Source organism: Sturnira hondurensis, unplaced genomic scaffold (genome assembly GCF_014824575.4).
Source record: "Sturnira hondurensis isolate 20B ecotype Veracruz unplaced genomic scaffold, ASM1482457v3 Scaffold0022179, whole genome shotgun sequence".
NCBI lineage: Eukaryota > Metazoa > Chordata > Mammalia > Chiroptera > Phyllostomidae > Sturnira > Sturnira hondurensis.
In genome coordinates, this window is record NW_028094810.1 from 588,928 (window position 1) to 610,954 (window position 22,027).

Here is a 22,027-nt window from a genome sequence, read left to right on the forward strand (position 1 = left end):
TGTCAGAAGCCACAAATCAGTTGCCGTCCGGCTTCCAAAGTTGAGTCCTCTCCATGCTCCAGTTCACCGTGCCCCAGCACTCACTGCCCCCATGTCTACTCAGGCCCTGGCCTGCTGGCTTATGGCCCAGGAGGCCTGAGCTTTGGAGCCAGCAGCTGAAGCCTGGAGATCTTTGGTATATTAGGCCAGCAGCCAGTTCTTACCCAGGCAGGCTCTCCCACCAGGTGCCCCAGTCCCAGTATCATAATCAGTCACAGGCAGGCAGGGAGGGTGCAGCTGGGCTGGGTTAGGCTAGGCTGGGAGACCTGGGTAAGGGTGCGGCCCCTAACAGTCCCTCATCCTCAGAGACGTGTCAGGTCCCAAGCCTCCTGGAGCCTCTCTGGGCCTAGCCGAGGTAAGGGGGAGGCAGAGGACGGACTACCCTGGAGGCACCCTGGAGTGTCATCCTGGAGGCCATGGCTGGACTGGGAGCCTCCATGGCCCTGGCCACTTCTCTCACGTGAGACTGTCTCACAGGCTCTCTGATCATTCATTTTATCCTCTGTAAACCAGGACTGAACAGCTCCAGGCTCATGGGTGGGGGTGCTGGGAGGGTTCCGGGTGGTGGTCTAATCTAGGAGAGCCTTCCTATGAGGACAGACTCCTGCTGCTTAAAAACAGCAGGGAACCCTGGCCAGTGTGGCTCAGCTGGTTGCAGTGTCCCATACATCAAAAGGTTGTGGGTTCGATCCCAGGTTGGAGTGTGTATGGGAGGTAGCAAATTGATGTTTCTCACATCAATGTTTTTTTTTCTCTCTCTCTCCCTTCATCTCTAAAATCAATAAATCTTATTTTGAAATTATTTTTAAAATATTTTACTTATTTATTTTTAGAGAAGGGAAGGGAAGGAGAGAGAAACATCAATGTGTGGTTGCCTGTCGCTTGCCCCCTTCTGGGGATTTGGCCCACAACCCATGCATGTACCCTGACTGGGAATCAAACCAGTGACCCTCTGGTTCACAGGCTAGCACTCAATCCACTGAGCCACACCAGCCAGGGCTATTTTTTAAAATAATAATTAAAAGAGTAGCATGGAAATGAGACCCCAAAAGGGTGGGGAAGTGTGGGGTGACTCTGAGTCTGGTGCCTAGCCAGGCTCCTACTCCCAGTGAGGGGTCTTCATCAAGAGGGGACAGTGCCTGGTCCTGACCCTGAGAGCCAATCAAGGGGTGCTCCTGTCTATCACCAGGACATTGGGGTGTGTGGTTTTTAGGCCATTCACCTCTGGTAAGTTTCCCTCCAAACATCCCAGCGCTGTGGGTGGGGGATTAAATGGGTCAATGTAAAGTGTGTGCAGTAGGTGCTCAATAGTTGTTGCGGCTGATGTTAGGTTGATCGTTTTCCAGGGCAGGAGGGACCAGGAGCTCCTCCTGATGATCAGATGGCAGAAGCCTCTGGACTGGTCCTCCAGGACCCAACCACTTCCTAATCCACCTGCTCCTGGGGCAAGGGGTGGTGGTCAGGATGGGATCTGGGGGCGACCTTCCCCAGACACCAATGTGCTAAGGGAAGGGGCAGCCTGGGCCTAGGGAGGCAGCTCTTTCTGAAATCAAACGTAGGGCCTGGGGGCCCTTTCACTCTGGGAGAGTGGGAGCCCCTCAAAAGTCCGGGTTCTTCAGATGAGGAAATCCCGGGGAGCTTTGGCAACTATGGGAAGGTGGAGGGACTATAGGGTAGGGGTGCTGGGGATGCTGCTGGTAGAGTGGATAGGGGAGCAAGGAGGCTGAGGGGAGCACAAAAATGGTACATAGAGGGGCAAGGACGCTGGGTAACTAGGAGTGGGTAACTAGGAGGCTGTGGAAGGACGAAGACGCTGCACCCGCCGGTCACGAGCTCCGGGAACGGGAACTTTGCATGCGCGGAACGCTCGGGCACGGCCGGCGGGCAATCCGAGCGCCTTTGGGGGCCGGACCGTCGCGCGGCAACGTTAGGAGCTGGCGGAAATGGGAAATGGGGCTCGTGTCCCGCGGCACTGTTGCGGTAGGGCTGGGACCTGCGACCGCTGTTGTCTGCCGGTGTCCGCCCAACGCTGTCCCCAACCGCACCCCGAACCCGCCGCCCGAGGGCGTGCTTCCCCCGGGAGCAGCGGGTGAGCATTCGCGGGGAGGGCCGGCGTCCCTGTGGTGTGACCTTAGGGTGCCGCCCCTCAGGCCCCGGGCACCCGGCTGTGGGCCAAACTCCCTGGCGGCGGCGGTGGGACTGGGCTCAGGCGAAGGAAAGTGAAAGGAGTGTTCTCTGGGGGCCGGTGCATGTCTCTAGCCACTCGGAGTCTCTGTTTCATCATCCATAAAATGGGGACGCCACTGGCCACGGCCCAGGACCGGCCTACGACTTAGTAGGGCAGGGGGCGGCCCCCGCCAGCGCCCCCAGCTAGCGCCCCCCCCTCCCCNCCCCCCCCCCCCCCCCCCGCTCCGGTCCCAGGAGCGCATTTTCCCAGACCTTGAGGATTTGTGGCAGGGCCGCGCGGGTTCTTTTGGCCAGGAGCCTGGTCCCAATACCCTGCAGAGTGAAGGGCGCCTGGCTGGTTCCCTTTGACCCACGCAACTTGGGCCCTGCTGTGGACTCTTCCGAAGGGCATTCAGGGTCAGAGGAACTTTATAGTTGTCCCTGACTGCAGTAAAGGGCAAAAAATAGAATCCATTCTTCTGAAATAGGGGAGTAGGGGGAGGGGGAAGCACTGTTCACAAAGCTTGAGGAAAAAATGTTTTTAAAAACACAAACGACATGGGGTAAAAACTAATTATTGTCAGCTATTGAGGAGCAGTGACTGGGAGACTTCACAGAGGAGAGTTTCAGCCAGTGAGATGTCCCTGGTCAGTCACATCTGGGCTTTTCCCTGCAATCAGTTCATGCAGAGGATGAGAGGGAAGTACACTTCCCATTTAATGAGGTAGACAGACTGTTGGCCTGTGGTTCTGTGGGAAGGGGTGTCCCAGAGATCCTGACTGATCTGGGAATGTCTTGTTTCATAAGGGAACTTGGTGTCATTCTTAACAGGGCAGACTTTTCCAGGTGTGTGCCCTTGTTTTCTTTTTCCCCTCTTTTTTTAAAAATTTTATTATTTTTTTTAAATCACAGTCTTTAAAGAGGTGCATGTTGCCTAAGTTGCTGCCCTGCTTTCTCCCATCTGCACCTCTGCTATCGATTGCCTGCTCTTTCATCTCTTCCTGGCTGTATGATGTGAGCAGACTTCTTTGTGTTCATCACTCCCAGAGGCTGAGGTGGGAGCAGGAATGGGAATTTGCCCCATAATCTGTTAAGAGTTCTTTCTCACTACCCCACGGATAAGAACATCAACTTCTGCCTTCTGCTGTTCCTTAGACATGAGGAGTTGCTTCTTTTTTCTTCTGTTTCAGTAAACTTTGTAGATGAAGCATAATGTGTACAGAGAGTGTATAACGTGATGAAGTTTCCCGCAGTGAACAACCTGTACCCAGCTTCCCCCAGAGCATCTATTAGTCATTAGGCCAGTTGTGCATTTGGGAGTCCTGCTGCTGCTGGACTCAGATGGACCCTTTTCAGCTGGAACCCGCAGCTGTGAAAGATCCCTTCTCCAAATGACCTTCACCCTCTAGCCCCAGATTGGGCTACCTGTAGGGGAGGAAAGCAGCTATAGTAGTGGCCTCTTAAGCCCTGGGCATTTCTGTCTGTGTGAGGCCTTCCAGTGTCCCCTGATCTTCAGGAAAACGCTCCCTGTGCCTTCCACAATGTCACACTGCTCCAACATGTGTTTCTCTCTCTGTCCTATTGTCCCCAAGGTACTGGTGATCATTGAGGCCTGGAGGTCCAGGCTCATTTTAAGGCCTGTGTTTCTCCCTCTGGTGTGGGCTCCAGCTTGGGGATCTTAGCTCAGGGTGGCTGCTCTGCCCTTTATGCTGGTGATGTGGGGCAGTCAGTGTCTGGGAATGGGCATGCCTCAACCTGAAAAGCCTCAGTCCTTGCTGCATGAGGTCCTGCTGCTTGTCTGGCCTCATCTGGGAGGGGCTCAGGTGGAAGAAGGAGGCACTTCTGGGAAACTCTCCTCCCCGGTGAGCCTACTTCTGGGCAAGTTAAGGCTTAGGATCCCACAAAATCCAGGAATTCCCTCTGCTTGGGGGTGTCTATGTGAGGGTAGTGAGAGGCCAGGAAGGCTGCTGTCCCTCACCCTCAGAGAATATGATAGTGCATCTCTTGATGCCCCAGGGCTGGTGAAGTTCTCCCACTCCCACTTGTGGATAGCTACCTGGTTGGAAGAATACATCCCAAAGGAGGTGCTCCGCTGTGACAAGAGGAAGCACTCCTCTGTTGGGAGCCCTGTTGTGAAGTGGTGGGTGGATGGGGTTCCCAGAGCAGGTTAGGCCCAGCTGGAGGCTCAGAGCATAGGCCGAAGCCCCGTGAGAGCTGAGCCTGTTCTCTGAGCACTGAGGCTCCTCCAGGAGGCTCACTGGGCAGGGAGGCAGGCTTAGGTTCCCAGGCATCTTTCTGGGCATCTGGGGCAACTGTACTGGTGCCCAGGCCACCAGCAGTCTGCACATGTCTGGTTTCCCTCAGCCCAGCAGCAATTTCTTTAAGTTTTCACCTTTAGATTTGCTAGCTTAGTAAGTGAATCAGGGTTCTTCAGAGTGTTAATTTGCATTACTTTGTTATTGAGACTGTACATTTTTCCATGTGCTACACATAAAAAAACTATAATCAGTTTCTTTAGAAACAAAAGTTAAAACTTCTTGTTCATCTCCACACTTTTTGTGAGTGGTACCAAGAAGGCCATGTAACCTCATCCCTGTTTTAGCCTGCTTGTTTCCGAAATGGGGGAAAGCACCGACCTGCCTTGGGCGGGGGATGGAGGGTGATTTGGGGTCTGTGCTTACAACAGCCCAGGGCAAAGTGAGGGTGCTGGGTTCCAGCCTCAGCAGGGTTCAGGGTCCCTGAGGATGGACGGCACAGGTGGTGAATGAAGAGTCAGACACCCGATTGGATACCAGAGAACAGCCAGCCTCTGTGGTTCTGACTGAACTCTGAGAGTTTTAGTTAGGCTTTGTTTTTATAGAGATTGTTATATAACATTAAAGGAACAGGTGCATGGCGTGATCAGTTAAGCAGAAAAAAACAATACAGAGGTAACCAGGAAAAGTACAAGAATTTCCATAGTTTCAGTTACGTTAAACAAAAGTTGTTTTGACCAGGAGAGCCATTAATCAGACAATTTGAAATAGGTATTTGTACAGAGTTTGAATGTCTTATTTTGTTTTGTTATTCATTTATCTTTAGAGGGGAAGGGAGGAGAGAGGCAGAGAAATATCAATGTATGGTTGCCTCTCATGTGTCCCCACTGGGAACTGGCCTGCAACCCAGGCATGTGCCCTGACTAGGAATCGAACCATGATCCCTTAGCTCACAGGCCCACGCGAATGTCTTGTTGTTTATTAAAGGTCTTAGAATTTGACATGGGGCAAATGGTATGCTAGACCAAGCAGAGGTTAGGAAATTCATTATAAGGCCTTTGTGATGTCTAACTTAGCTATCTTTCTGTCTAAAATGTTTCTTTGTGTAATATGGACTCTAACTCCTTGGTAATTGTTTTTACATGCTTAGTTTGTAGTAGCTAACCAGCTTCTCCGATTTCTTTGCCTAATTCTAATTAATATATATTCATGTCCAAGGTAGAGGAGGGGCTGTTACTCCACCAACTTTTAGATATTAAGGGGCTACTTCATTAAGGGGGACTTTGTTCTCTGGCCAAGAAATTATTTTGTACAACTTCATTGGAATTATGCGAATCATTGGACCTGAAATGCAGGTGTCTAAAAATCCCACCACCTATTAATCTCAACAACAGACAGGAAGTCCAGCCACAGTTGCCTCTTCTGTGCAGATGCATCTCATCCATCCCAACTGTGTCAAGGGATGGCTGTTGGTTGGCTCCCGACGTGAGGGCAATGCCTTGGGAGATGGACAGCCAGGGACCACCCCCCCACCTCTATGACCAAACCCCAAACCTGGTCACCACAACCATGTGGCCGTGTGGGATGTGCCCATCAGGGTGTGTGTGCCACATGTTGGCTGTGGCCTGCAGCCACAGTGCTGCCAGCCACCCTGGGGTCATGCAGGCATAGTGGCAGTGGCGCCAGCTCTGAGTTAAGCCACTCCCCTCTCTTCCAGTGTCTCCAGAATGGTGTTTAAAGCTTTCTTCCCCACGTGCTGCGCCTCGGCAGACAGCGGCCTACTGGTTGGACGATGGGTCCCAGAGCAGAGCAGTGCCGTGGTCCTGGCTGTGGTGCACTTCCCATTCATCCCCATCCAGGTCAAGGAGCTTTTGGCCCAGGTGCAGCAGGCCAGCCAAGTAGGTGTGGCCGTGCTGGGTACCTGGTGCCACCGTCAACAGGAGCCTGAGGAGAGCCTGGGCCATTTTCTGGAGGGCCTGGGTGCCATCTTCTCCCATGAGCCTTGGCTCCAGCTGTGCCGTGAGAGGGACAGCAAGTTCTGGAGCTGCAAGGCCACCCATCAGCAGGTGCCTACCTCCCCTCATGCCCACAGTGAGGACCAGGTCATGCTCATCTTCTATGACCAGCGTAAGGTGCTGCTGTCCCAGCTGCACCCGCCTGCAGCCTTGCCTGATCTCCAGGCTGGAGATGCCACAGCCAGTGCTTGTGGCTTGGCTGCTGTCTTTGACACAGTGGCTCGAAGCAAGGCACTATTCCAAAGTGACCAGTTTGATGAAGGCCTCGTGCGGCTGAGCCACTGGCAGTCCGAGGGTGTGGAAGCCAGCATCCTTGTGGAGCTGGCCAAGCAGGCCTCGGGGCCTGTCTGCCTGCTGCTGGCCTGCCTGCTGTCATTCATCTCAGCTGCCAGCACCTGTCGGTAAGTTCCCCTGAGGCTGGGGTGGGAAGGAGTCACTCCTAAGTCTTAGGCCCACCCCCTCTGGGTGGAGGATCAGATGAGCCCTCCTCAGGTTCATAGCTGCCCCCCACACCTCAACTCTTTCATACTCCCCTGGTATTTCAGAGTACGTCCCGAGGTGGGCTGTTCTGGTGGCCCTCACTCCTGAGGAGCCAGGCTTCCTGGCAACCTCAGCGCTTGTGTAGGCCCTACCGGGTAGGAGTACTGAGTGAACCTCAGACGGCTCCAGCCCGTGAAAGGGAGATGAGACAATGGACACAGGCACGTGGGGTAGTTGCCAGCTGACAGCTAATGTTTGCTTTGCTTGGATGTTGTTTGTCCTCCTGAACACGTGTAGGCCCGCCCACTTCCTTGACCCAGGCACCCACAGGGAGACAGGCAGCCCTGGAGGCTGCAGGCGTGCTCCCATTCACTGACTGCCCTGGGTGTGGGGTGGTGGTCCCCAGCCTTGACTACTTTCTAGAATCATCTGGAGCACTCCTGGCTACAGGCCTGGCCAAGGGATTTGCACAAGCCCCTGAGGGCCCTGGGGAATGCTGGGGGCAGAACCAGGGTGTCTTTCTGTGAGAAGCCATCTCCCTGCTGGGGAGCAGCTGTGCTACACCCTCAGGCACCTTCTTCCTTAGGTCCAGGGTTCAAGTTGTCTGGTTTGGGGACTGGCCTTGCCTGCTCACCAGGGCAAGGGCCCTTGGTATCTGTGGGTGGGCACGCTTTGGGTTGTAGGGGCTGCAGGGGAAGGGTGGATTGCAGTTTCATGACTGCTTTGGAATGAAGTATGTCAAAGTGTGTCTGAGCCTAGGTACAGTTTGGGGGCAAGAAGACTCTTAGCTTTTATTGGCTTTCAAAGGACCGAGAAAAGTTAAGAACTGCTCACGTGCCCCAAACACGGATTAGCCCATCCGTTGGGGCTGGTCAGTGACTGGCGGTGGTTGTCAGCATGGCAGAGTTCACATGAGTCATGGCTATCACTGCAGTAATGAAGCCACTTTGTTTCCCTGGGGCAGGCCCCGGGGTGCTGTCGCAGCCCAGGCTGCCTAGGGTTGGTCTTAACGCTGTGGGGACCGCTGTGCAGGCAGGGGTCTCTGCAGCCAGTGTGAAGCTACCTGCCATTCGATTGGAGTTGATCGGGGAGGGGTATGTGCTGAACGCATTCTCTCTCTCTCCCTGTCCCTTCCTCCCTTTCTTTCTTTTCATTGCTTAACATTGGTTTAAAGGTGCTTGGTTGGAGACGGAGCTTCTAAACTTTTCTAAGTCTAGATCCCTTTCTTCCCAAGAATCTAAGTGCTTGCTGGTTGGTGGCTCTGCACATTGCACAAACCCTTGTGTCCCCTGCTGGCAGCAAGAGCAAGGTCATGAGTGGAAAGGGGCTCTGGGCACAGCTGAGTTGCAGCACAGTACTCTCTTCATCCTTGCTTGCAAGCAGCTCCCCTCAACATTTGAATGTCTGTGGAAGCATCTCAATGCATCCTTTGCCTGGAGAGAAATTAGTCTCATTGGACAGCCAGGTCAGCCCAGAGACCCTTGACGAACGAAGGTCACCGATCCAACACAGCAAGGTGCTGGGTGGTGAGACAGCACATTCTGTCACTACTAAGGTAGCCTGGGGTCAGCACTTTGTGCGATGGTTGGTCTCCCAGTTAATGGTCGTGAATATACCATGAGCCCCACTGGGCCTTCTCACCTGTGTTCCTGCTCTGCTGAGTTCAGGCTATGGCCGTCAGTGTTTGGAGCCATTAGCGACTCTGGCTGAGCCTGGCCCGGTACTTCCTGTCTGCGCAGTGAGAGTTGCTGGTGCCACAGAGGCAGCCCTTTCTCCCTGGTAGGCAGGAGAGCTCCAGGAGGACCTGAAGGCCCATTCCTCTTTGCTCCTTCACAGGGTATTCAAGCTGTGGCCACTGTCCTTCATCGGGAGCAAGCTCTCCACATGTGAACAGCTCAGGCACCGGCTGGAGCAGCTGACACTCATCTTCAGCACCCAGAAAGCTGAGAACCCCTCCCAGCTGATGAGGTTCGGGGCGTGCTCTGGGTCTGCTCTGCAGCGGCCAGATGCATCATAAGCCAAGCCCTTCCCCACCCCCTTCTCTGCACTAGACCCATCCTTGCCGACCCTCTGTAGCCCGGCCATCCTCACCACCCACTCCTGTTGGACCCCTTCTTCCAGGAAGGCCAACATGCTTGTCTCCGTGCTCCTTGATGTGGCCCTAGGCCTTGCGCTGTTGTCCTGGCTCCACAGGAAAGACCGAATCGGGCAGCTGGCTGATGCCCTAGTGCCTGTGGCTGATGTGAGTTGGATGGGGTGGAGCCAGGTCTAGACTCCAGCACCTGTTTCCTGGGGTGGGGGTGGTGCCCTTCCTGGGGGCAGCAGAGGCCCCTGCACCAGCCAGAGCAGCGCTTCCCCTCCACTTTTTGTGGCCATGGGAACAGCCCTTAGCACTGACCCTGAGAGCTTCAGAGGCTTGGGTCTGCCAGGTGCTCACCCTCCCAAGCAGGGTCACACTGCAGCTCCTGGCTTCCACCTTCTCTTCCCAAAGGTGGTTGTGTATGGGGGCCATCTTGAAGTCAAGGCTTTTAGCCGTAACCCACCTTCCCCACCCAGCCTAAGTGTCACATTATCCTCATTGTCTCCCGCGGTGCATGACTCTTTCTGCTCTCCTGGCTGGCCTTTGGCTCGGCACCTCTACTCAGCCAGCATCATGGGAACCTTTCATGTGCCCGGGGCTGTCTATGTGTGGTTGAGCTCTGGCCTCCCACCTTTTAGTGGTCACATTGCTCCTAGCGTTGGTCTGTAGTTCCCATGCTGAGAGCCAGAGGCACCAGCTCATCTGCTGTGTGCCTGGATTTGCCTTGCACATCTGGACAATGCTTCCAGGGCTTGGGTGCCATCCCCCTCCTCCCTGCCGTATCATCCTTCCCTGCATTTAGCTTCTCTGCCTCCCTTCCTCAGAGCCGAAGTCCCTGTCACTTCTGTTGGAAGCTGGTTTTCTTGCTTAAGGCAGTCCCTCTGATCCCTTGGCCTACCCACAGTCCTCTTCGGGCACCTCCTGTGGTCGAGTGGCTGAGGTTTGACTGGGTGTTCCATATGGACTTAGCCCCTACTGGCTGTGAGAGTGTCTAGCCGTGGATGCTTGCTGGGCCTACTTGTGGCCAGGCCAGACTCTGGACAGGAGCCCTCACAGGCTGGGAGTGTCCATGGCTTCTTGCTGTGGCCCTTCTTCTGAGAGGAAGGAGAAAGCAGAGTCTGGGGGCTGGGAAAGGGGCTTGGTTGCTTCGCCTCCTCCTCTGTACTCTGCCTGTGGCCAGCTTCACCCTAGACCTCTCTTCTGCAAAACTGCTCAGAAATATAAATATTTAATTTAAAAATGAAAGCCTCTTCCTGCTGCCAAGCTCTTATCCTTTAAATATTAAATAAGCTCTCTTTATAAAGAATGTTCTGTTCCCCTCCTCATTGCTCCTGCCACGGCTAAGGCCTTCATGCCGGGCTGGGAGAGGCCTGCAAGGTGAGTGGGTGGGGGTGGTGGCAGACCTCTGACTGTGAGGCAGGGCTGTCACTCCTGTGGCCTCAGCGTTAGTGATGAGGCTGAGTCCTCAGGGCCTGCCCACTGGGGCCAGCATGGCACATGGACATTGGCTTTCCTCCTGAGACAGCTGGGACCATGGTGAGCTTCCCTGCCTGCTCGTGAGGCTCCCCGTGATGCCTCTGGCCTTCATTCAACATCGATTTGACTCTGAGTTCCCTTCTGTAATTCCCTCTAGGGGACAATCCTGCCCTCCTACCTACTACCTGGGCCCCTGGTGGGCTTGACACCCTCACCCTCACCTGAGGCCATCCACACAGGGCAGGCCCAGGCCTCTGCTATGGCAGGTGGTGGGCTGGGTCCTTGCTGGAGGAAGACTGGGTGGGCCCATGGGTTCCCCCTCAAAGGTTACAGTGGGCCGGGGTCTGTCCCACATCCTGGAGCCTGGGGCCAAGGGTTCCTGTGGCTGTAGTGGCCATGGTGGTGAGATGGGGAAAGGACATTTTATTTGGAGATTGACTCCTGTTGGGAGCTACCTGTCTAGAGGGCCAGGGGCAGATTGTCAGCATTGCAGGTTGTGCCTCTCTGCCCCACATCCCAGAACATGTATTGGGGGGGGGGTTCTGTGGTCAGACAAGTGTGGGAAACCCCATGTGCCAGTCATGACTGGAGATGGCAGTCCAGACACCTGGAGGAGGGAACCCAGTCTACTTTTGGCATGCACAGGTGGGCTGGCCCAGTTTATGGACAACATGCCCCTCTGTGTCCTCCCAGCGAGTGGCCGAGGAGCTCCAGCATCTGCTGCAATGGCTGATGGGTGCACCTGCTGGGCTCAAGATGAACCGGGCATTGGACCAGGTGTTAGGCCGCTTCTTCCTGTATCACATCCACTTGTGGATCAGTGAGTGCTGAGGGTGGGTGGGCCAAGGTACTTCCCAATGACCCCTAACTTGGTTCCTAAAGCGTGTGACCCCAGGGATATAAGCCCTGGTCAAGCAGGGCAGTGGGGCCCAGACCTGGCACCATCCCCTTGGTCCCTGCTTCCTGCCCTCCTTGCGTCCATTGTGTGGGGGGCCCTGCTGTGCTAGGCTGGCTGCTCTACTGAAGGATGGCCAGTGGCATAGTCTGTCACTCAGTTTTGCAGCATCCTCAGGCACCATCCTCAGTGAGGACTTGGGGGGACCAGGACGTCCTGAGCACCCCCTCAGGGCTGACACCCCTCCTGCCAGGCTATATCCACCTCATGTCCCCCTTCATCGAGCGAATCCTGTGGCATGTGGGCCTCTCAGCCTGCCTGGGCCTCACAGTTGCCCTGTCCATCCTGTCGGACATCATCGCCCTCCTCACCTTCCACATCTACTGCTTCTATGTCTATGGTGCCAGGTGGGTGTGTGCTCTCAATCCCACAGGCTGGCTCAGTGCAGCCCTCCACGCCCTGGGTACCACAGACAGGCTTCTGGACTGAGCTGCTGTGGGGGTGGTGCGGTGCCTGGGCTGGGTCCTGATGGTGCCTGTGTCCTGTAGGCTCTACTGCCTGAAGATCTGTGGCCTGTCCTCACTCTGGCGCCTGTTTCGGGGGAAGAAATGGAATGTTCTGCGCCAGCGGGTGGACTCCTGCTCCTATGACCTGGACCAGGTATTGGGAACGACTGCAGGGGAGGGGGCACCCCGCCCCGAATTGGCCAGTGTGACCTCCCAGCTCCAGTGCTACAGACCCTGCTGAGTGGGCACCATGGGGGCAGCCACTCTCCTGTTCTGAAGCTCACTTGCTGCAGCGGAGTCTGCAAGCGCCAGGGCCAGTGTGGGGCCCTTAGTGCAGAACTTCGCCCCAGGTGGAAGGTGGACCCTGCTCTCAAGAGGCCAGTGGGTCAGCGGGCACTAGAAGTGACTTTGGCAGTGGGACCTGAGGATGACCCAGGAGGGGGCCTACCTAGAGGTGACCTGGGCAGTGGGCCTGTAGGTAACCCAGGTGCGGGGACCTGGCCCTGGCTTGTCCTGTTAGCTTGCTCAGACCTAACATGTGGACCCTGAGTGGTGCCTTCTAGGTACGTTTTTTGTTTTGTTTTGTTTTTGCCTAATTTTCACAACCCTTTTGTCTTTGGTGCACGTGGCTGAACACCCTGTTGGCTGGTCCTCTCTCCTTCTCCCCAACCCCCCAGGTGGGTCTGGAGGGCACGTAGTCGTTCCCCTCCCAGTACTGGACAGGACTGTCATGAGTGGGCTTTCTGATTTGTCTTAGTGTCCCACCAGCAGGTGTGCCCCCTTTCTGCTCGGTTATAGGATCAGTTTGGTGGGGACGGGGAGCAGGGGTGTGGCCAGTGTTGGTGGGGCTGTCCTCAGCATGTGCTCTGGCTGATGCTGAGGGTGCCTCTTCTCCTGGCAGTTGTTCATTGGGACTTTGCTCTTCACTGTCCTGGTCTTCCTGCTGCCCACCACGGCCCTGTACTACTTGGTGTTTACCCTGGTGAGCCATGGGAGACTCTGGGCGTGACACCTGGCTGGGGGGCCTTACCCACAGTGCTTAGAGTGGTCGCTGCTAGCTGTGCTTGCCAGTCTGGCAGTTTGGGGCAGGCCATCCACTGCTGCAGGCCATGTTGGGTATGGCTGTTCTAGACTCTCTGGGCAGTGTATGCTGGGCCCCGGAGTGGGTAGGAGTCCTACCCTGGGGGAGTACCACTCACTGCTCTTGAACACTCAGCTGGGAACAGGGAAGGCGGGACCCATGGTGGGTGGGTCATAGTGGTGGTCTCCCCTTAGTGCCTGGCAAAGGGGTGGGGGCTCAGATAGAAGGAGGGGAGAAGCACCTAGGTAGCCTGGGCTGAGGGGCCAGTGACTCATTTTGCTGGATCAGAGCACCATCTCCTCTGACCTTGTGGGAAGGCCAACCATTCTTGCTTGCTGCTGCCCTGCCTCTTCATGCTTGGAATTCATGTTCCAGACAGGGTTCGTGCCCTCCTCACAGTGGGGTCCGTGCTCTCCCATGCTCTCCCAAGGCTCTGGTCACCCTTCACTGTGGCCCAGGACCCCTCAGGCCACTCTGCTTATGGGCATGCCAGCATGGCTCTGGCCCTGGTCCCGGCTCAGAGGCCCTGAGCACTGTCTATGCTGCAGCTCCGGCTCCTGGTGGTCACTGTGCAGGGTCTGATCCATCTGCTCGTGGATCTTATCAACTCCCTACCGCTGTATGCACTTGGCCTCCGACTCTGCCGGCCCTACAGACTCGCAGGTAGGTCTGTGTGCTGGGTGGACAAGCACATACCTGTGGGCCCTGGAGAAGTACCGACTGCACCACATGTGCCTCCTGCCTGGAAGCGGTGGTGTGCATAGGGCGGGTGGGCAGGGAAGACAGAGACACCTGGTCCCAGGGCATCTGCACTGAGCTGGAGGTGGAGGCCTCAGCTGGTGCTTGGGTTCAGAGGCTGTAGAGATGACCATTCTGTTTTCACCTTTTTCTGTGACAACCGTGAATATCTGCCCTGAGGTCCATCCACAGTGGTGTAGCTGGTACCTGAATGTGGCTCGGAGAAGATATGTCCCTGTGTGGTTGTGTGAGGCTGTGTGTGCCTGCTGGTACCCCTCGACTTTGGAGGCCGCAGGACACTGGGCGGAGGACAGTGGGCTGGCCAGATCTGTATGACAATAGTGCCTTCCGCTCTGTACCCAGCACATTGCTAATTGCTGGGCCAGCACTCCCCAATCCCAGCCTCCTCTGGCCATCCCTGGTGTAGGTGGCTGCTTATTTGCATGCTGACACTAACTGTTCTGTTGGCCACATGCCCCTAAGGGGAGGCTGCCCCACTTCAGACCTCGGGAGGCCCACCTAACTGGTCCCAAGGCTAGGGGTTGGCACAGGGACTTTGAACATGTTGGGGAGCTTGGGAAGCCCCAACACAACCCCTATCTAGTGGCTGTTCAGGTGGCCCCTGAGGCGGTCACAGTGCCCAGGAGGCCCTGCGCCCAGTTTGTAACTGGGAAGCTTTGGGCACACTCTAGAGCTCATGGTGGCTGCTCCCAGACAGCTCTGAGCCAGAGTGCATGAATGTGGTTTTCTGCTGGCTTTGGGCCTAAAGTCTGCCTGCTGAATACCCTCAAATCCTCTTTCCAAGGCACTCTCCCCACTGGTGTCCAGGCCAGGGACCCATCTACTGTCACTCAGCCCCTAGTCTCTACCCACACCTCTGAATGCTTGGACAGTGCAAGGAGAGCCTGAGACTCGGCACCCTCCTCCCCCATACCCTGGCTCGCTGCCAGAGTGGAGTTGTTTTAACTTCACATGAAAGGCCACAGATGCTGCTGCCTCCTCTCTTCTTCCCTGAGTTTGCCTTGGGCCTCTTCATCAAATGATAATTAGCTCCTATTTCTCTTTTCAAAAAACTTTCGCCCTGGGAATTCCCAGGCTTGGGGGTCCAGACTGTAGGCCAGGGGCGTGGTAGGTCCTAGTTGGCCATGCACACGGAATTTGGAAGACATGTAGATGCCAGGAGGACAGCCGCCACCCAGCCAGTGCCCATTGGCTCCGTGGGAAAACCCAAGCCTCGTTTGGAAAGCAGCACAGGCTGTGCTCCACCGCCCAGCTGCTCTTCCCTGCCGGCCAGACGTTCAGCCTTTTCCTTTCAGTGGAGTTGTGCAGGAGGCTTTGATATCTGCCCAGCAGCCCATTCAAAGTTGCAGATGGGAAGGATGGGAGGGGTGGAAGAGCCCAGGTAGCCTCAGTGCTACCCGGAGACAAAAGGGCCGTCACTCACTCCAGAGCCCCTTTGTCCATGCTGCCTCTGCTGACACAGAGGGCAGGAAGACTAGTGGGGGCTGTCTGCTGGGCTCTGGGAGGGCACTCTTTTCCCTCATGAACACCTTGCTCTCCCTCCAGCCGGTGTGAAGTTTCGAGTCCTGGAGCATGAAGCTGGCAGGCCCCTCCGTCTCCTGATGCAGGTAAGGCGTCCGTGTACCCCTAATGCTACCGCCTATGGACAGATTCCCCCCACCCCCTACCATGTTACTGCTCACATTTCTAGGCAACTGGGATCAGGCTTCTCTGTGCCACCCTGGGTGGGAACCTCATGGGCCCAGGATAAGGTACAAGCAGGAGGGCCCAGCAGAGCTGACAGGTGGGGCCCAAGGGGAGATTCCCCCACTCCCAAGGCCTCTGGGCACCATGACCATCCTTGCCTGGGACCTTCCCCAGCGGAGCCCCTGGACAGGCCCCCTGCACTGTCAAATACCTAGAGTTCCTGCCTGCGTGTCCCTGGGTCCCCGAATCCTGCCCTGAGCCCCAAGAGCTTTTGTTCCAGGTAGAATAGCACAGCTTTGGCAAAAGTCAGGACACACATGTGTTCTCTGTCAGACTCCTTTATTTGAAAAAGCCTTGGGGCCTCCAGCCTTCAGGAGGGAGCAGCCTATTTGCTGGGTGACATCCCTTGGTGACTCACTGGGTGCCATTGTTGGGTTTAGGCAGGCCAGATTGGCTTGAGGGTCACTCGGGGAGGTCAGATGCTGAGGGGTCTGCAGTCTGCCAGCCCAGCCTGCCACTCCTCCCTGTAGCCTGCTCAAAGCAGGTCATTCCCTCCTGAGATGCTCATCGTACCACATGGACAACTGACGAGAGCACATCTGGCACAGACCTGGCCTTGTCACACAATTGTTTAGCCCAGGGACCTCAGGCCCCAGGGAGTTGGGGCTTTGCTTAGGCTGACTGCTGCTCTTGTGCTTTCAGATAAACCCTCTGCCCTACAGTCACGTGGTACACACCTACCGCCTCCCCAGCTGTGGCTGCCACCCCAAGTACTCCTGGGGCTCCTTGTGCCGTAAGCTCTTCTTTGGGGAGCTCATCTACCCCTGGAGGCAGAGAGGAGACAAACAGGACTGAGGGGCCTCAGCCACCAGCCCACTCAGCACCATTGCACAACCACGGTCAGCCCTCTACCCTGGGTGGTGGTGACTGTTAGACAGCATGTGGCCCTTTACTCTGACTTTCCGGCCCCGAGTTGTCTGGGACCTCTGCAGGCCCTGCCTGTTGCCTATCCTCCCATCTATGAGGTTGAATTTGAGGTCATGGGGAATGACCTCATCTATGGGGGAATTTGAGGAGCAGAAGGATGCCAGGGGTATGGGGTGCCCAGCCAGGTCAGCTGGCCTGTGCCCTATGATGAGCACTGTTTGCCTGAGGACCCACTTTCTATCTGTTCTGATGACGCTGTTAGCCCACTGACTTCCCTCAGACCCAGGCCCTGCCTGGGAGAGGTTTGCAGAGCCCCACCTATGCCCACCATGTCCTTCCCTAGTGGGGTGAGCTGACATGTCTCCCTGGATGCTCCATGGTGGCTCAACCTTGTCATGAGGTGGAGGGACTCCTCCCAGGTGGCACTTAACAGTTCTTGAGACTTTGATTCTCAAGCGTCTTCTTCCTTGTTTTTTTTTCGGCAGTCCCCAGTACATTTCTGGGTCCCCAGTACATCCCAGCTGTTTTAGTGGGGCCATGGCCAGCCACTATGGGGGATCCAAGCAACCGCTGACCCCTAGCCCAAACAGTGCCAATGAGGCAGTGCCCCCACACCCTGAATTACACAGGGTTACTTGGGATGCTTCCTGGGGAAATCGCTCTGCAGGAGAAGCCACTCACAGCTTTTGGGAGTCACTGTGTGAAGCCAGGCTATATGGGGTACTCAGCTGCCTTGCTAGAAGCTGAGTGTGTGCCCACCCGGCTGCCCAGTTCCTGCCCCATGCTCCTGCAGAACCGCCCATGTGGCCAAATCTCCCATCTCCCCTCACTAGTTTCCTAACAAAGTAGTCAGGTCCTGGGCAGATGCTTCTGTGCCCCTCTGGGGAAGGGTCCTGACACTCAGGCTGCATCTGCCTGCTCGCTGGCTGCAGGATCTGTGTACCCGGGTGCGAGTCACAGAATCCCCAGGGTGAGGAAGCCTGAAGGTATGGCTGCATCACATGAAGTTTGTCATCTTGGAGTTGGCAACGTCGTGCCATAGTCTGGGGCTGGGGGGGTGGTACTCCCTGTCCATCGTAGGCACGCTGGACTGTTCACTTCTGCTCCCCACACTCCTTGGCTGCAGACCAGAGAGGGGTGTTGCTGGGGGAATCCCCACCATCTGGTGGGACCAGTCCTGGCTCTGCCTTTCTCTGCTGTGACATTAAAGCCTTCTGTGTGTTTGAGTGATACTGCCTTTTCATCGCCCCATGAAAGAAGCGGGGGATCCCCTTCTGGGGTGGTAGGACAGCTGGTCCCCACTGTTTATTCTGAGATGACTACCACATCTTTTCTGGTGATACCAAGATTGGGGGCACTGGGCACCCTGTCTCCTGGAGCAGGTCTCTCTGCAGGTCTGGTTGGTGGGTGTGTAGGCTCTGGCCCCTTGAAGATGTCCTAGTGTGGGTGGGTGGACCCAGGGCCACTTGCCTTCTGGTGTCAGCCTTGCCCTTGCATGGGGGGGGGGTCTCTCCGAGGCCAGGGTTGCAGGCCCTTCTGTGATTGAGGGGTGAGCCACGCCTGGCTCTGATGAATATGTCATCACCTGAAACTCAAGGACTCTACACAGACACTCCTTGACTGTCCTACAGCTCCAGAAATCTTCAGGTAGCCTCCTCTGCATCTGTTGTCCTGACTATATAGGGAGGGGCTGGCCCAGAGAGTCACTCAGCAACTCCCAGGCCTGCACCTCCACCCACAGTGGACCCCTGCACGTCCTGGTGGGCCGGGGCAGCGCCTCTGGCGCCTGCTGAAAACAGCCTCTACACTGTATTTCTGGAATTTGCTGAATTATCTCCCCACTCTCCCTGGCCAACCTGCTCATCCTTTGCCCACTTTTGCCTTTTACTGCTCCTATTGGGGCTCCTGTCAGGTGAGGGTCTTGCTGCTTGGCCCAGACCACTACAACACGGTGGCCATGCCACAGGTCAGGCTGGCAGCTGCGGCCCTCTGCCAGGTTCTGGGTTGCCTGCCCATTTCCTGAGTGACAGCTCTGCTGCCAGACCTGGTTCTTGCCAGACACAGAGGTTTCTGGCTCTGTTTGCCTGTGGGACTTCAGTGGAGCCTCTCCATGGCACCAGACCTGGGCCAGGGTGTCCAGGGCAACTGAAACCTTTGTGGGTGCTCAAGAGAGCCTGTCCAGCCAGAGTTTCAGGGCCAAGGTCCATTTGCCCTGTTGGTTAAACCCTAGATGTCTCTCAGAGGAGAGGGCCTGGGTACAGCAAGAGGACAGTGAGTCTCCTGGAGGGGAGGGTGAAGATACCCCAGACCTCTCCCTTTGTATCTTCTCTCCATACCTGAACAGATGCTGGGTCTAGGGGCCTGTCCCCATCCTGCCCAGAACCAGGGGGTATGGGAACCATAAGGGAGACAATTCCTAGGCCTCCTCAACTGCCTAACACATGGTACCCGAGCACAGCTGACCCAGGACCTGCAAACAGAAGGCTATGTGAGCTGCCTTGTTCTTGGCCTGAGGTCCCTCAGCAGCTAGAATGTTGTCCCTTTCTCAGTCCCCAGTTCAGGCTTGGCACTCAGTCCCAGGACATCCTTGCAGAAGGATATGCCACTGAGTGGGAAGCCAGCTATTCTCTCTACCACACCTCCTGGACACCGGGGAGTGGCACCCCTCTGGCACTCCTTCCTCAACTGGGCCCTGCTGCCTCAGACCCTATGGGTTCCTGTGGCACCTTTTTGCTCTATGGCTGGGTGTCGAGACGTAGGATCCCAGCGAAGAACCAGAAGCCCCTGCCAGAGGGTCACCCAGTTCTGCCCAGAATCACACCCTATGGATAAGCTACCAACCTACGGTGGTTGCACCTGCTCCACAGGCTGTGCTGGAAAAGGCCCAGTTGGAAAATGTGCGCGCTACCCTGGCTATTGTGGCTTGGTTGGTCGGAGCTTCGTCCCGTGGACTGAAGGGTCGCAGGTTTCATTCCCAGTCATGGCTCATGCCTGGGGTTGGACGTGTGAGAGGCAGCTAATGGAAGTTTCTCACATCGATGTTTCTCTCCCTTCTCTCTCCCTTTTCTAAGAGCAATGAAAAAAAAATGCCCTTGTGTGGTGAGGAAAAAAAAGTTAACACCACAGCACTTCCCCTGGAGAGGGGACTGAGTGGCTTTGGAGCAGGGAGTGGGCAGGGCTGTGGCAGAGGTAGGCTCAAGGCTGGGCACAGAGACCCCTGACCTGATGACCCCAATGGCCCTACTTGACCTTGAACCTTCATTCAAGGGTGAGCAAGCGCAAGCTGCTGGCTTCCCCTGTGTTGCTCGAGTCACTGCTCAGTCCCTAGCCCCTCTGGGGACTCAGTTCCCCCCCTCTGACCAGCTGAAGGCCAAGACCGCCTGCTGGCTCTTTCTGTAAACATTGTGTTGTGGGTGGGTGTACCCTTTCTGTAAACATGGGAGGCTGTGTCTGCTGTAATCTGACATCCAGGGAATAGCCATTCCTGGGGGAGTGGGCATGGCTGGAGGAAATGCACAAGCAGGACCACCAAGGTTCCTAGTGGCCCTGCCTATCCCTGGCTAGCTCTGCCCTTGTGTCCCAGCTTCCTGCTTCCGCAAAGTGCCGGGAAAACACCCGGATACCCTCTTACTGAGGGCAGATGAGGAAGGCCCAGGAACTCATCAGGTTCTGCCCACCTAACGAAGGGACCTGCACCTTAGGAAGTCTCTCCAGGCAGCACACCGAAACAGAAAGGATGCACCCGTGTGGCTCGCTGTCCAGTAAAGGCTGTCGTCAGCTTTAGGATGGGAGGTCACTCGGTGTGGTGCTGCCCATGAAGGGGACTGCTCTCTGTAAAGACCACCTACTGTTGAAGGCATGGAACAGATGCAGTGACCCCCCCCCTAAGAGGAAAGTCCCTGCTGCCCATTCCTCGCCTGCTGGGGGGAATGCCAGCCAGGCTGCCCTCAGTGCAGCACGCTGGGGCCTGGTCGCGGCGGTGTTCCTTCTGTACAGATTGGATTTCTAGGAAGCCCTGACTCGTGTGTGGCTTCTCCCTAGCACACACCACTCTGTGCCTGGTCTAGTATGGGCTGCATTTGGCTCTGTTTCAACAACTTTTTTTTTTAATCTTTAGAGGGGAAGGGAAGGAGAGAAGGAGAGAAATATCAATGTATGGTTGCCTCTTGTGCGTCCCCTCCTGGGAACCGGCCTGCAACCCAGGCATGTGCCCTGACTGGGAATCGAACCACAATCGTGTGGTTCGCAGGCCCGTGCTCAATCCACTGAGCTACACCAGCCAGGGCCATTTTGACAACTTTTATTATTATTTTTAACAGCTGTATGGAAGGCACGTTTTAGTATCATAAAACTCACCCATTTTGAGTGCACAATTGAATGATTTGTAGTAACTTTACCAAGTGGTATGACCATCATTGATTTTAGAACATTTTTATCACCCCAGAAAGAAACCCCTACCCCTTAAGCAGTCACTCCCCATCTCTCCCACCCCGGCAACCACTAATCTACTTTCTGTCTCTGGATTTGTCTGTTCTGGAAGTTTCATATAAATGGAATGTAGCATTTAACAGCATTTCATTCCTTTTAGTGGATGAATATAGTCATGTGGATAAACCACATTTTGTTCATCCATTGACGTGCTTTCTTCTCATGTGGGTGCTGTCTGCACCTTATGTTGCTCACCTGGTTAATTGAATAGCTCCCTGTCAGTTTCCTGACGTTCACCATCACTGCAATGCTGCCATGAAATTCTTCGAGCTCCTTTCTAAGGACTTCTCCATGCTAAATCAGATGTGCAATTATCAGGCAGTCCAATCACCTCCCTGAGACCTGTTCCCCACATCCTGGCCCACAAGAGCTTTTGCCACTCTGATGGGTGAAAAGAGTATTATTTTGCTTTAATTTCCATTTCACGAGTGAAACTTATCTTCACACGTGTTCACAGGCTTTTCATACTTCTTTGCCCATTAAGAAAAATAACCCTGGCTTCCAGTCAAGACGGAGGTGTAGGTAGACATGCTTCGCCTCCTCCCACAACCATCAGGGGGATCATAACTAACCTCAAAATAAAAAACACCCAGAACTGCCACACTATCGAACTGTACAGAAGTCTGACAACCAAGGACTTAAAGAAGCCATATTCATCCAGAAGAGCAGGAGGGAGCAAGGGAGCCAGCATGCAGAGGAAGTGGTGTGGCAGCTGGTGGTGGATCAGGCAGTCTCACGTTCACGTGTGGTGGATAAAAATTGGGAGGGACACCTTGGGAGTGAGTGATCCCAGCCCAGCTCCAGCCAGACCACACAGCCCAGGGTTCCAGTGCTGGCAAATAAAGCCTCATAACTTCTGGTTGTAAAAACTAGTCGGGGTTAGGGTGGCAGAAGAAACTGCTGGTCTCTCAGGAGAGTTCATTTAAAGGGACTGCACAGTCTTAGAATGCACAGAAACCCACCCATTCTTGGGAACCACCACCAGGGTAGCAGCCAGAGGGTTGCATATGGGAAGAGGATGAAGTGACTGAAAACAGGGTGAGTGCCAAGCAAGCCTCTAGCCGCCAGACAGTGGCATTGTCCTCTCTCTGACCCCTCCCCAACATACAGAGCCACAAAGCAGTGAAGTGTGTTACCCTACCCTGGCAAATACCTAAGGCTCCACCCCATACAA

At 55.5% G+C, this 22,027-nt stretch overlaps 1 protein-coding gene across 4 annotated transcripts; it reads left to right on the forward strand.

Annotated features, from left to right (window-relative positions):
- Nucleotides 1–319: 319 nt before the first annotated feature.
- PIGQ (phosphatidylinositol glycan anchor biosynthesis class Q) lies at nucleotides 320–17,595 on the forward strand. Of its 4 annotated transcripts, XM_037034519.1 has the most exons (12): nucleotides 1,960–2,128; nucleotides 3,013–3,051; nucleotides 6,178–6,876; nucleotides 8,792–8,923; nucleotides 9,077–9,197; nucleotides 11,205–11,331; nucleotides 11,660–11,813; nucleotides 11,955–12,066; nucleotides 12,814–12,894; nucleotides 13,542–13,656; nucleotides 15,298–15,359; nucleotides 16,141–17,595. In XM_037034519.1, the coding sequence occupies exons 1-12, from the start codon at nucleotides 1,983–1,985 to the stop codon at nucleotides 16,291–16,293; spliced, it is 1,941 nt and encodes a 646-aa protein (XP_036890414.1). In that variant the 5' UTR covers nucleotides 1,960–1,982; the 3' UTR covers nucleotides 16,294–17,595. The 4 variants fall into 4 exon arrangements, 3 of the variants coding, with proteins under 3 accessions (XP_036890416.1, XP_036890414.1, XP_036890415.1); XM_037034521.1 differs by lacking the exons at nucleotides 1,960–2,128; nucleotides 3,013–3,051 and adding an exon at nucleotides 320–394; XR_005064796.1 differs by lacking the exon at nucleotides 13,542–13,656 and having other exon boundaries at nucleotides 1,959–2,128; nucleotides 16,141–16,178.
- Nucleotides 17,596–22,027: the final 4,432 nt, after the last annotated feature.

What these genes read in the sequence shown, in the direction of transcription:
- PIGQ (XM_037034519.1), top strand. Translation starts at nt 1,983, where the DNA reads ATGGGAAATGGGGCTCGTGTCCCGCGGCACTGTTGCGGTAGGGCTGGG. An exon ending in GCTCCTATGACCTGGACCAG is followed by an intron (nt 12,067 to 12,813) that starts GTATTGGGAACG and finishes TTCTCCTGGCAG; the next exon opens with TTGTTCATTGGGACTTTGCT. An exon ending in CCCTCCGTCTCCTGATGCAG is followed by an intron (nt 15,360 to 16,140) that starts GTAAGGCGTCCG and finishes TTGTGCTTTCAG; the next exon opens with ATAAACCCTCTGCCCTACAG.